The sequence below is a fragment of the Carassius auratus genome, unplaced genomic scaffold, assembly GCF_003368295.1.
Source record: "Carassius auratus strain Wakin unplaced genomic scaffold, ASM336829v1 scaf_tig00216085, whole genome shotgun sequence".
In the NCBI taxonomy this organism is placed as follows: Eukaryota; Metazoa; Chordata; class Actinopteri; order Cypriniformes; family Cyprinidae; genus Carassius; species Carassius auratus.
Window position 1 is genome coordinate 35,710 of NW_020528400.1, and position 12,489 is coordinate 48,198.

Consider the following 12,489-nt stretch of genomic DNA (forward strand, 5'->3'; position numbering starts at 1 on the left):
CACACGTGTGTGTGCATGTTTTAACTGATATGGCATGTTAGAAGTTAAGATTGACAAAAATAAAAGATCTTTTGGTTATGCGTGATTAACTAAAAAAACTAAAAACAAACAACACTTTTATTATAATAATCATTAACCTAGTTTTCTTTTTATTTAATTTGTAACAAACTATAACTAGTTTTTAAATAGTTTTAACAATGCTTAATGCGGTTTTTATTCTTTAAAAAAAAAAAAAAATACATTGTTTATATTTCAGTTACATAGTTTATATCATTACATTGTTTCTATTTCATTTATGTTTTAACCTTTTTCTTTCAATGCATTGTGTATGTAAAAACCTTACTAAAAACTTCCCTTGTACCGTTAAATAATCATACCACATTTTCATATTTTAAAGTTTAAGTTTTAGTTTTTAGTTTTTGAACAGTTTTCGACAGCCCCGCACACAAAAAACACTTCCCCCCCAATCGTAAATTCCTCCAGATTATTGAAATGGAATGCGCATATGGCTGTACAGCAACAGGTGTCCAAACAGGTGTCCAGTAGGGTGGGAAGGACTCTGGGAGTGGTGACATTTTTATGACCCTCATTAATCAAAGTTTTTGCGACAAAGCATACTATACTCTTTTTTAGCATCTTACTATCATTTTGATTCATCATTTATGTCATTTAGATAGTAATAGACTATCACATATGATGCTCAAGAGACAGACAATATTAGCTGCAATGTATGTGGGGGGAATGTTTATAATTTTAATCAATGAAATAAAACATAAGCAAACACTATTTATTTATAGTTGTATGTAATTTGACAAGCTTTCTTTCATTACAATGCTGACAAATATTTTGTTTTCAAAAACCTTTTTTTTTTCATGCACAGATAAACCAGAAGAATTAAGAACATACATACATCTATCTTTCCAGTCCATGTTTTACTCTTCAACTAAAATTGTTCATGTTTTCTTAGCTTTTGCAAAGAACACACCAGTAACATCATCCACTCCCACCTTCATGTCCGGGGGAAGGTGGTAAATACACAACTGCAACAGCTTATATCCACTGGCCTTCAGGCTAGCACAGACCTGAGACTCATCCAGAGGGACCACAGGGATGTACAGCCCTGGTGCCCCCATGTAGAAGCTCTCTCCCAGGGCACCAATAAGCAGGAGGTAACCGCCTTTTTTAAGCAGGCTGGAGATGTTGTCTAATGCATGGTTGAAGGAAAGCAAGTCATGGCTCACACTCTCCAGACAAAAAGATGACACCAGACAATCTGCTCCAGAAGGTGGCAAGAACTCTGGTGATAATGGAAAGGACTGGTGTACATCAACTGGCAGCACATCAGACACAACTGAACGAAGACGTGTTGCTTTTTCTGCCCAAGTCGTTGAACTAGAGAAAATTAAAATGTTCAGTACATTGGATTAGATTATTAGATATTAAGTGTGCATTTTAGAAAAATGTGTGTGTACAAAACTTTTTAGAAAGTCATTTTTATATAAACTGATTATCACAGAATCACTGGCTCTTAATGTCACTTTTACTAGAATCACTTCTACTAATTACACAACACCTACTTCATTAGACGCCATACAGATAAATAATGGATGATTATCATCATCGATATAAAGTATAACAATCTACACCTAGTTACAGGTTAGCACCTGATGGCATTTCTTCTGGGCTTTTCAGTTACAACAAATGTGTTTTAGAAACACATGGTTATAACAGCCAGAGAAAAGACTAAGACAGAAGTCAAGGCTCAAGAGCCCAACTAAAGCAAACACTGATCTCTAACATGGTTACTTCAAATGAAACAATAAATCAAGATCTAAACCTTAGCTCATTCTCAATAAGATCTTCTGTAGACGTCTGACAGAAATAAAGTCAGTCTGGTTATTAATAAGTGGAGCTGGTGATGCTGTTTGTGGGGTTGTTTAATCAGATCTTGAGAGATTTCATTTATTTTATTTCAGTTGATTTCATCTAAGGCTGTGTCTGAAGTCAGTTGTAGTAGTTCTTCTGTTTCTCTTTTCTTCAGTGATTCTGTTTGTTAACAGCAGCTGTTCATCACTAATGCTCAATCAGCACTTAGTTAATCAATGAATTACTTAAATGCAAAGTTTTAAAACTTACATGGTTTAAATCAAGGCAATCTATTTACTCAATCAGTTTGAGTAAAGTTTACTTATCAGGTTTTACAGTGTATTTCAAATAGAGCTATTAAAAAAAATCAATCAAATTAACTTTGGCTACATCTGGAAAAAGAAGACCCATTATATGAAGAAAGTAGAGATGATAAAACAATATAAAGAGGGACGTTTACAAGCTATTGATTTTGACTCTATAAATGGGACCCTTAAAATGAATTGGTTAAAATCCCTTTTAAATAATAACAGTTTTTGGTTTCATATTCCCAGAGAGTTATTTAAGAAATTAGGAGGAATAGAGTTTCTTTTAAGATGTGACTTCACTGCTCAACGTCTCCCAGTTAAATTATCCCAGTTTCACCAACAGGTCTTGTTATATTGGAAGATTTTATGTAACCATAATTTCACACCACACAATACACCATTATGGAATAATAGATACATTACAGTTAGAAACAAATCATTGTATGACAAGGATTGGATGGAAAAAGGTATTTGGTCAGTGTCCCATTTAATTGAGAATAGTGCTATTATATCATATGAGAATTTCTGTTTTAAATATTTAAATTGCAGTCGAGCTAAATTTGAATCCATTGTAAAAGCTATTCCTAACTCTATTATTTGTTTGATCAAAGAAACTCTTCTTTATTCGAACCCTATGACCCTGTGTTTACCTCCACTGTTAATTGAAGGCTGTGAATTTAAAGGAGGTAAACTATTGTATTCTGTATATTGTAATGTGAAGATGTATTGTTTGGCCAAGTTGTTTGTACATTAATGTTTGTTCAATAAAAAAAAAAAAATACTACAAGGGAAACTTACATACGAAACCTGGCTAGATGGATATAATTAATGTTTTTTTTTTTTTTTTTTTTTTTCAAATTTAACAGCGAATAGTGATATATCAAATACACGAGGAAACATCCTACCTAGATTTTGCGTACCTCTGTGTGAAAATTAATCAATATACAACGCGGAGATTGCTTTATTCTTCTGTTGATTATGTGGATCAGCGTCAGCATCAGGTTAATCAGTCCACAGGGATTTCTTCTTTCAAACACAAACCACTCAAATATGCAATACTTTACATTTTCGGATAGCTGATTTTGTTCTGACTGTTAAATATAAGATCATAAGGTTTCTGACTGTCAAACGAGACCGATATTGTTGATAAAGTATGTATGTTTTATTAACTTTTAAAATTATTTTACAATTTAACGTAATGCTATTAGGTTTGCATTAATTAAAATATTGCTGTTTGCATCCATGTGTGTTTTATCGGTTTATCTGTTTTGTAAAATATCTGCAGCATAAATAATTTTGTCTATAAGCAATGCATGTATTTTGTTACGAATTCTTCAGATAAAACAAATATCAAAATTAGTCATGTGTTGTATTATTTTACAGCCCGTTTTTTTTTTTTTTTTTCATTTCAAAATGTTTGATGCAAAGTTGGCTGTCAACTTGAAAATGATGAAACAAACTAATGTATGTGCACAATTGAGAAATGTGAAGATAAATCACAGCCCATGTCTCACAAGGTGAACATTTCACTAAACAAAAAAAAAATAATAATCAATGTAATACAAACATTTTCGAGAAATAAGTAATTTTTACATTTACATAATTGGTAAGGTAAAAATAAATTATGTATCTGTGTGTACACACCATGAGTTCAATTTTCATTTTGTGAACAGTAGGGAACATTAGTGTATTTAATTCATTCACCGGACCCGCACTGGCTCAGTTAACATTTATAGAATAGTAATAATAGCAGTGTATATCTTATTTGCATTTGAAGTGATATTATAAATCCTTTAAACATATATAGAAGGTAATATTTGGATTTCTTTGGTTCTCTGCACTGGCGTTTAGCACAAACGGAAATATCTACGCACACACTCGCAAGACCGGAAATCCAAGATGGCGGAGATATGCAACTAGCCCATTAGTGAAATGAAATTAAAGTTAAGCTGAGATATTTAAAGTTCTTCTACATGACATTGTTGTCATGACATCCAGAGAGTGTTTGCTGTAATCAGTTGACACTTCACCACTGTGTAATATGATTTAAAGTTTTTACTATTATTATTATTATTATTATTATTATTATTATCACTTAGATCAGCATGCCCAACCCTGTTCCTGGAGATCTAACTTCCTGCAGAGTTCACTTTCAACCCTGAGATAACAGGTCATGCAATGATGTCACAAGCCAAAATCTCCGATTTCATTGTCTAGACGATAACAACGCAACCAGAGTAAAAAAAAAATAATAATAATAATAATAAAATCTTCACCCTGGAAATTAGTTTTCAAACATGTTCGGTTTTAGTGACCTGGTGCTGTATTAGCGTATGGACGATCATCCAAAGCTGCAGTCTAGAAAATACCTGCTTTCGTGGGGAACCGGGTTACAAGGGTTTGAAGAATGGATATCAGGATCCTAAAATCAACAAGAAGAGGCTACCATCTTGAGTTCAGCTCTAACTAATATATTGATATTAAATGGTCAACATTGTTTGTTTGTGCTTCACCTTTCTGTTTTGTTTTTTTTTTTTTTTTTTTATGGGATTAAAATAGAAAAAAAGTTATAGATGGGAATCTCACCTGCGACCCTCCAGTTGACACACATACTTGAAGTAAGCTGTCCAGTCTATACTGCTCTTTCCCTCCTGTAGCCAGTTTTGCAGCTCTCTTCGATTCACTTCCAAAAAATCCGACAGGATGACACGATCAAATCTCTCACAACCACTCATGACCTGGTAGAGAGTGGGGCCAGATCCAACATCAACTAAAATCTCCCCTCTTATATCATCTGTAAAAGAGAGTGAATATTCTAGAGTGACTGCAGTATTGAAAATTTTCATGTTTATTCTTGCACTTATATACAATAATAATAGTAATTATTTTAAAAAATCCCTAAAACTGTCAGAAAAGGATAAGGCCTAAGATATTTCTTAAGCTGTTATGAAAGAAAAAACAGCACAATTATCAACAACAAAAACTATAACAATTTGAAATACTGATTTTTTTTTTCTGGTGATTAAAAAGATGTTAACTCTCTCCCTATCTCTCTCTTTCTCTCTCTCTGTCTGTATCTCTGTCACTCAGCTCATCACCAGCCCCTCCCCCACAGACACACATTCCTCACACAGAGAGAGTGGCCTCAGAGTGAGCTGACAGTTTTTTAAATTTTCTGTTATCCCTACAGTGTTTTAAAGTCATGAAATTATGCATATTTCATCAGAATGACGAGCTGTAAGTATGAAAAAAGTTTTTGGAAAGCTGCAATTTAAAAATACAAGACAATTAATAATTCCCTTTTTAATTTAAAAAAAATCACCACAGCAAAACCGTTCAAGCTATCCAAAATCTGCGATTTAAGTTCTTCAATGTTTTGGCATCATGTAGACAAAGTTTGGTGTGTATAGTGTACTTTTCTCTTCTGCGGACTATGCATTCATTCACAGGTATATTTTTCCAAAAATCCACATTCAATTCAAAATAGCTGACTTCCTGTTGGTCGTAGCTGATGACAGTAAATTAGGAAGTTGTCCATCTTGATAAGAACAATATATGTACTGTAGCTGCACTGGGTAGTAGATTAAAATTAACTCAAATGATATATAGGGAATTTTAATAATTAATCAGGAATATGATTAATATATATCACATATGACTGTTAAATAAAAAAAATTTGAAGATGAAAAATAGGTCAATTGTATATATCAATAACTCATTACAAGGCACTGTAATTTAATCTTTAATATGTCAATATTCCATTATTCACATCAATTATCTTGATACCTTTTTCTGGGAATCAATGCAAATCTAACAGTGGTTTGTCCAACAAACGGCCGTAAGATTAACTTATCACTTCTTATAATTTCAGGAAACATTGCTTCTGGCCATGAAACTATTATCCTGCAGGAAGATTTTCAGATTTTCTGCTGCTTTATATAAAGATAGTAAATGTGGAGTCGCTGATACAGTGGTGATCTCTGTGTTAAGTACTTCAGCACATACATATGTCAATAAAAAAAAATTAAAAAAAACCTTTGCTGAAATTTAGACAGACACATCAAGAATCGGCATATGAATCATAACAATGGTGACAATCCACAAAATAAATAAACAGATAAGTTCTGAGAATTCAAGAAAATAAGTGAACAATTCAGGGGCATAATTTATTAATGCCGCAATGCATGCTGGGAGTCATGGATGAGTTTTATCCTGTGCTGGTACCCAGCATGCAACACTTGAGTGTTGTGGACACCGTTGCCCAAAATATTTAAAACTCAAACTGTTGTCAAAAACATATGTTCTGGTCATCACATTACTGTTCAATCTTATAAAATTCACGAAACAAGAAAAAAAATGTGTCATTCTCTCACATATTTCAACACCAAATTATTATTTGACTACTATAGCAACACTTTAAGTCAGTCTAGTAGATCATGCCTGACAGAAACAATCATAATCACTTGACCATCAAAATTAACATTGCTGTAACAGATGTATCATAAAGATACAAATATAGCTATGAAACAAAATTTAAAGTACAAAAGTCAAGGGTCAGGATCCCAACTAAAGCAAACACTGATCTCCACAATGGTGATGTCAAAGGAAACAGTCACATTATCATCTACATTTCTGTAATTCTGAATAAGATATTTTGCTCTCTGATCTGACAGAAATAAAGTCAGCCTGGTTAGTAATGAGTGAAGCTGGTAAAGCTGTTTGTTGATTGTTTAAATCTTCTGTTGATTTCATCTAAGGCTGTGGCTGAAGTCAGATGTAGTTCTTGTGTTTGTCTTGTTTATTTTTTCTTCAGTGATTCTACTCGTTAACAGCAGCTGTTAATCAGTGTCTGAATTCACTCATTAGAGTTCATTCTCTATGTCAGGTGGACTATATTAGTAAACTCATTTAGGCAATAGTGAATGATTTGAAACACAGACGCTGATGTTGACTTTGAACGTTGTTAATTTACGATATATAGCAGCAGGCTACCTTCTTGAAAATGATGAATATTACCCAGAATGCACTGTTTTAATGAAAAACAGTATGTTACTGTCGAAATTTGGCCGTGTTTTTACAGCGATTTTTAACAGTGTACACTGTAAAAAATTGTGCCGTTAAATAACAGTAGTTTACTGGCAGCAGGGGTGCCAGTAAAGTACTGTTAATTTACAGCTTTCAACCATTAATTTACCACTCTTATTTTTTACAGTTTTTTACCGTAAATTCTACCATGGAACTGAACTCCACTCCCACACTGTTAAAAATTGCGGTAAAAACACGGCCAAATTTCGACATTTTCGACATTATTTAACATTGTAAAGGCCTTAAGATTAGGCATCCAAAATTTGGTGTTGATCTGATTAAATCTCTAGGAGGAGTTTGTTAAAGTACAATGCCTGAACAATGTACAAAAATTGTTTGTGAAAATGGCAAAAACGACACTAATTTTGTCAGGAAAATTAAAATTAACTGTCTTCTTGTTGGTTTTCGGATTTTGTATCAAGATACTTTTTTGTAGGTATTGGTGTGTTACATGTGTATACCAATTTTTGCACATGTATGTGAAACACAACTCCGTTGAAAGTGTATAGGTGGCACTATCAAGCCATTTTGCCACACCCACTTCTGAAACCCATATCACATATACATTTTCGCCAGTTCTCATCTGTGTACCGATTTTTGTACATGTATATAAAATGTAGCTCGAGGCGCACTCCGTTCTGATGTATGTGCAAAGTTTCGTGACTTTTTGAAAAAGTTTCAGAAAAAAAAAAAAAATAATAATAATAATAAACGGAGCCAATTCAAGAGGGTCCTTGCACCACCGGTGCTCGGGCCCTAATAATAATAATAATAATAATAATAATAATAATAATAATAATTAAGCTGCAAGCAGTGATGAAAGGGCCCTCGCACCCAGGCTCACCACCACCCGGTTGCCATAGGAGATTTGTAAATGTTGGACCATATGCTTTTAAAATGGTAAATATTTGTGCCACATTTCCTGCTGCCGACATGTGGCACTGTGATTATAACTGAATTTGTAAATGTCTTCAGGCTAGGACCTTTACCAAACATGCAAAGTTTCAGGCACATCAGACATTGAATTCTTAAGTTAGAGTAAAATAAGTAATTTCCTGTTGCCAGCAGGTTGCGTTAAGACTATAAATAAATATTGGCCTAAAGATGAGTTCAGGCCAGGACCCATATCAAACACATGAACTTTGGGCAGACCGGATATTGAATGTTTAAGTTAGTTTAAAACAAGTAATTTCCTTTTGCCAGCAGGTGGTGGCATGATTATAACTGAAATATTGGTCTTAAGATCGTAAGATCTTAAGAATCATATCAAACATGTGAAGTTTAGGGCAGATCAGACATTTCATGTTTAAGTTAGTTAAAAATAAGTCACTTCCTGTTGCCAGTAGGTGGCGCTATAATTATAACCAAATATGAGCATGTAGATATCTTCAGGCCAGGACTTTAATCGAACTTGTGAAGTTTGAGGTATATTGGACTTTGTATGCACAAGTTACAGTAATGTTCTGCATCACTGCATTAATAGCATGTTTTAACAATGAGCTAAGTGCTGCTAGCATGTTTTAGCATGCTATGAATTTTGCAAGCCTATTTAACACTTGTTGATGCTTTTTATTAGTTTGCAAACAGTCCATAACAGTGTTGCACATGACACTTCCTGTTGTCAAAAGGTGGCGCAATGACTATAACTAAATACGGGCATGTTGATGTGTTCAGGACAGGACTCTTGTCAAATGTGCAAAGTTTGGGGCAGATCCGACATTGCTAGCCTGAGTAGTAAAAACTTCCTTTTTCACTGCATTAGACACATGCATTAGCATTTAGCTAAGTGCTACTAGCATGTTTTAGTATGTTTCTGAAATGTTGCCAGGGTATTAATAACTTCATGACACTTTTTACTATGTTGCTAGGAGTACATAACAGTTTGAAACATGACATTTCCTGTTGCTAGTAGTTGGCGCTATGACTATAACCAAATACGGGCATTTTGATGTGTTCAGACCAGGACTCTTATAAAATGTGTGAATTTTGGGAAGATTGGGCATTGTATACATGAGTTACAACAACTTCCTCTTTGATAGTATTAATAGCATGCTTTAGCACTTAGTAAGAGTTGCTAGAATGTTTGAGAATATTTCTAGCATGTTTAGCACACAATGGCATATTTTACTGTGTTGCTAAAAGGTCATACCAGTTTAAAACATGTCACTTCCTGTTGCCAGCAGGTGGCGCTATGATTCAAAGATGAGCATGTACATGTCTTCAGACCAGGGCTCTAATCAAACTTTTGAAGTTTGGGGTGGATCTTGCCATTGCTTGCCTGAGTTACAGCAACCTCATGTTTCTGCATTTGTAACATGCTTTAACACGTCAGTGTTGCTAGCATGTTTTAGTGTGCTTCTAGAATTTTGCCAGCCTATGTAACACTTGCTTTTTATTATTTACAAGGAGTCCATAACAGTGTTAGGGTGTACTCACACTAGCCAGTTTGAACCGTGCCCGAGTGCGTTTGACCACCAAAGCGCGGTTCGTTTGACTAGTGTGAGTGCTCCAAGCCGTGCCCGGGCGCGGCTCGATTGGCCGGCCCTGGCCCGCTTGGAAGAGGTGGGCCAGGGCACGGTTCAGTTGGACTCGGGCGCGGTTCGCATGCAGTGTGAGCGCTCATCGTGCCGGAGCACGGAAAAGGACGCGTTGCGTCACGGTTTTGCGACGCTCCAAAACCAACATGGCAGGGAAAGGGTCGCTTTGGTCTACGGCAGAGGTGCAAAACGCATAAAAAAATAAAAACTGCAAAGTCCTTGCTGCACTTCAGCTGGTACCTTGCAAACACCCTCATACGAGCAGCACGATTACGTGAAAATTTTCGCGCCACTAAGGCGACACATCTGTTTAACAACAGGCTGTGGACCAAACAACACAAAATTATCCACAAAGAAAACAGAGCGATGCACTCCATTGTGTTCAGAGAGCGCCGCTCTTCCTGTTCATCCCGAAACCGTCGCACCATAATGATGTAAGCGTGCTCCGGCACGAATGCTGAAACCCTATATGTGAGTGCAGGCCAGAGGGGGAGTGGGGAGGGGGGACATTCGTACTCGGGCCCGGTTCATGGCAACCGTGCCTAGTGTGAGTACACCCTAAAACATGCCTCTACCTGTTGCCAGCAGGTGGCGCTATGACTGTAATTACAGGACTCTTATCAAACTTGTTCGATTTGTGGCAGATTGGACAGTGTATGCCTAAATTACAGAACATTCCTGTGGTACTGCATTACTAGGATCCTTTGTGTTGCTAGCATGCTTTAGTAAGTTTCTAGCATGTTGCCAGTGTATTTAACACTTGCTTACACTTTTTAATATGTCGCTAGGAGTCCATAACAGTGTTATACATTACACTACCTTTTGTCTACAGGTGGCACTATGACTATAACTGAATACGGGCATGTTGATGTGTTCAGGACAGGACTCTTGTCAAACGTTTGAATTTGGGGGGAGATCGGACATTGCTTGCTGAGTTACAGCAACTTCCTTTTTCACTGCATTAGTAGCATGCTTTAGCATTTAGCAAGGTGTTGCTAGCATGTATTAGTATGTTTCTAGCATGTTGCCAGCCTATTTAACACTTGTTGACACTTTTTAATATGTTCCTAGGAGTCCATGACTGTGTTAACCCTGTCACTTCCTGTCACCAGCAGGCGGTGCTATGACTATAACTAAATTTGGTCATGAGTGTTTGTTCAGGACAGAACAACTGTCACAAGTGTGAAGTTTGGGACAACTTGGACCTAGCTTGCCTGAGTTACAGTTAAGTCCTGTTTCATGGTGAATTTTGTCAGGCTGCCAGGGAGACAACCCTCGAAAACTCAAAATCTTCACAATTTAACATCACAAAGTTCTTATGATGATGCTCACCAAATTTGAAGATATTCTGATTAACGATATTACTTAAATCTGTAGTAAGGACTGTGAAGAGATGGACCAGCGAAACAGAGCAGGATTTACAATCTTGTTTTGACATCACTGATTGGAGTGTTTTTGAAGCTGCTACCACCGATCTGGACGAACTCACAGAGACCGTAACATCCTATATTAGTTTCTGTGAGGATATATGCATTCCTACCAGGACTTATTTAACATTCAACAATGATAAGCCATGCTTTACAGTAAAACTCAGACATCTTCGTCAGGCCAAAGAGGATGCCTACAGAAATGGGGACAGGGTCTTGTACAATCAGGCCAGGAACACACTGAACAAAGAGATCCGAGCGGCTAAAAAGACCAACCAGGTTTCCCACACTTTCATGAACACCAGATTCAAGGACTTTCAAGGACTTTTTAAAGCACCATTTTATTAAATCAAGCACCTTTGAAATTCACACTCCCAGCACATAACATCTTGAATGTCTTTACTGTACTTACCATTTCACTTACACTTAATATTTATATCTCAGCTTTTGTTTTTTTTTTTAATAAAAAGCTGTTAAATGTTTTAATAACATAGTAAAACCTGTTAATATTAAACATTTGCACATTCACTCAATAAAGACGTGAAGGGACATATCCATCTTTTCAGAAGTGAGGGGGACCGAAATTACACACACACACACACACACACACACACACACACACACACACACACACACACATATATATATATATATATATAACATTACAATATAATAAAAACATTACGATATAATATTTCTGTAATCAATATAGCCTACCAGTCTACAGTTTTTTACATAAGATTTTTAATGTTTTGAAAGAAGTCTCTTCTGCCCACCAAGCCTGCATTTATTTGATCCAAAGTACAGCAAAAGCAATTGTGAAATATTTTTACTATTTAAAATAACTGTTTTCTATTTGAACTTATTGTAAATTGTAATTTATTTCTGTGATCAAAGCTGTATTTTCAGCATCATTACTCCAGTCTTCAGTGTCACATCCTTCAGAAATCATTCTGATATGATGATTTGCTGATGATCAATATTTAAAACAGATACTACATGTTTCAGTATTCTTTGATGAATAGAAGGATCCAAAATTCAGCATTTATGTGAAACAAAAAGCTTTCGCAACATTATACCCTATACCATTCAAAAGCTTAGAGTCTATTTTTTGGATAATAAATTATAGAAATGAATACTTTTATTTAGAAAGGATGATAAAGACATCATTTTACAAAAGATTTATATTACAGATAAATGCTGTTCTTCTGAATTTTCTATTCATCAAAGAAACCTGAAAAAATTCTACTCCACTGTTTTCAACAT

The 12,489-nt window shown here is 35.4% G+C and overlaps 1 protein-coding gene across 1 annotated transcript; it reads right to left on the bottom strand.

The window, feature by feature from the left end:
- Positions 1–857: 857 nt before the first annotated feature.
- pnmt (phenylethanolamine N-methyltransferase) lies at positions 858–5,020 on the bottom strand. Its single transcript, XM_026262272.1, has 2 exons — positions 4,761–5,020; positions 858–1,392 (listed from the first exon to the last, which is right to left on the bottom strand). The coding sequence occupies exons 1-2, from the start codon at positions 5,018–5,020 to the stop codon at positions 954–956; spliced, it is 699 nt and encodes a 232-aa protein (XP_026118057.1). The 3' UTR covers positions 858–953.
- Positions 5,021–12,489: the final 7,469 nt, after the last annotated feature.

Coding starts and splice junctions, on each gene's coding strand:
- pnmt (XM_026262272.1), bottom strand. CDS start 5,020: ATGAAAATTTTCAATACTGCAGTCACTCTAGAATATTCACTCTCTTTT. Junction 1,393..4,760: donor TGTCAACTGGAGGGTCGCAG/GTGAGATTCCCA, acceptor AATTTTCTCTAG/TTCAACGACTTGGGCAGAAA.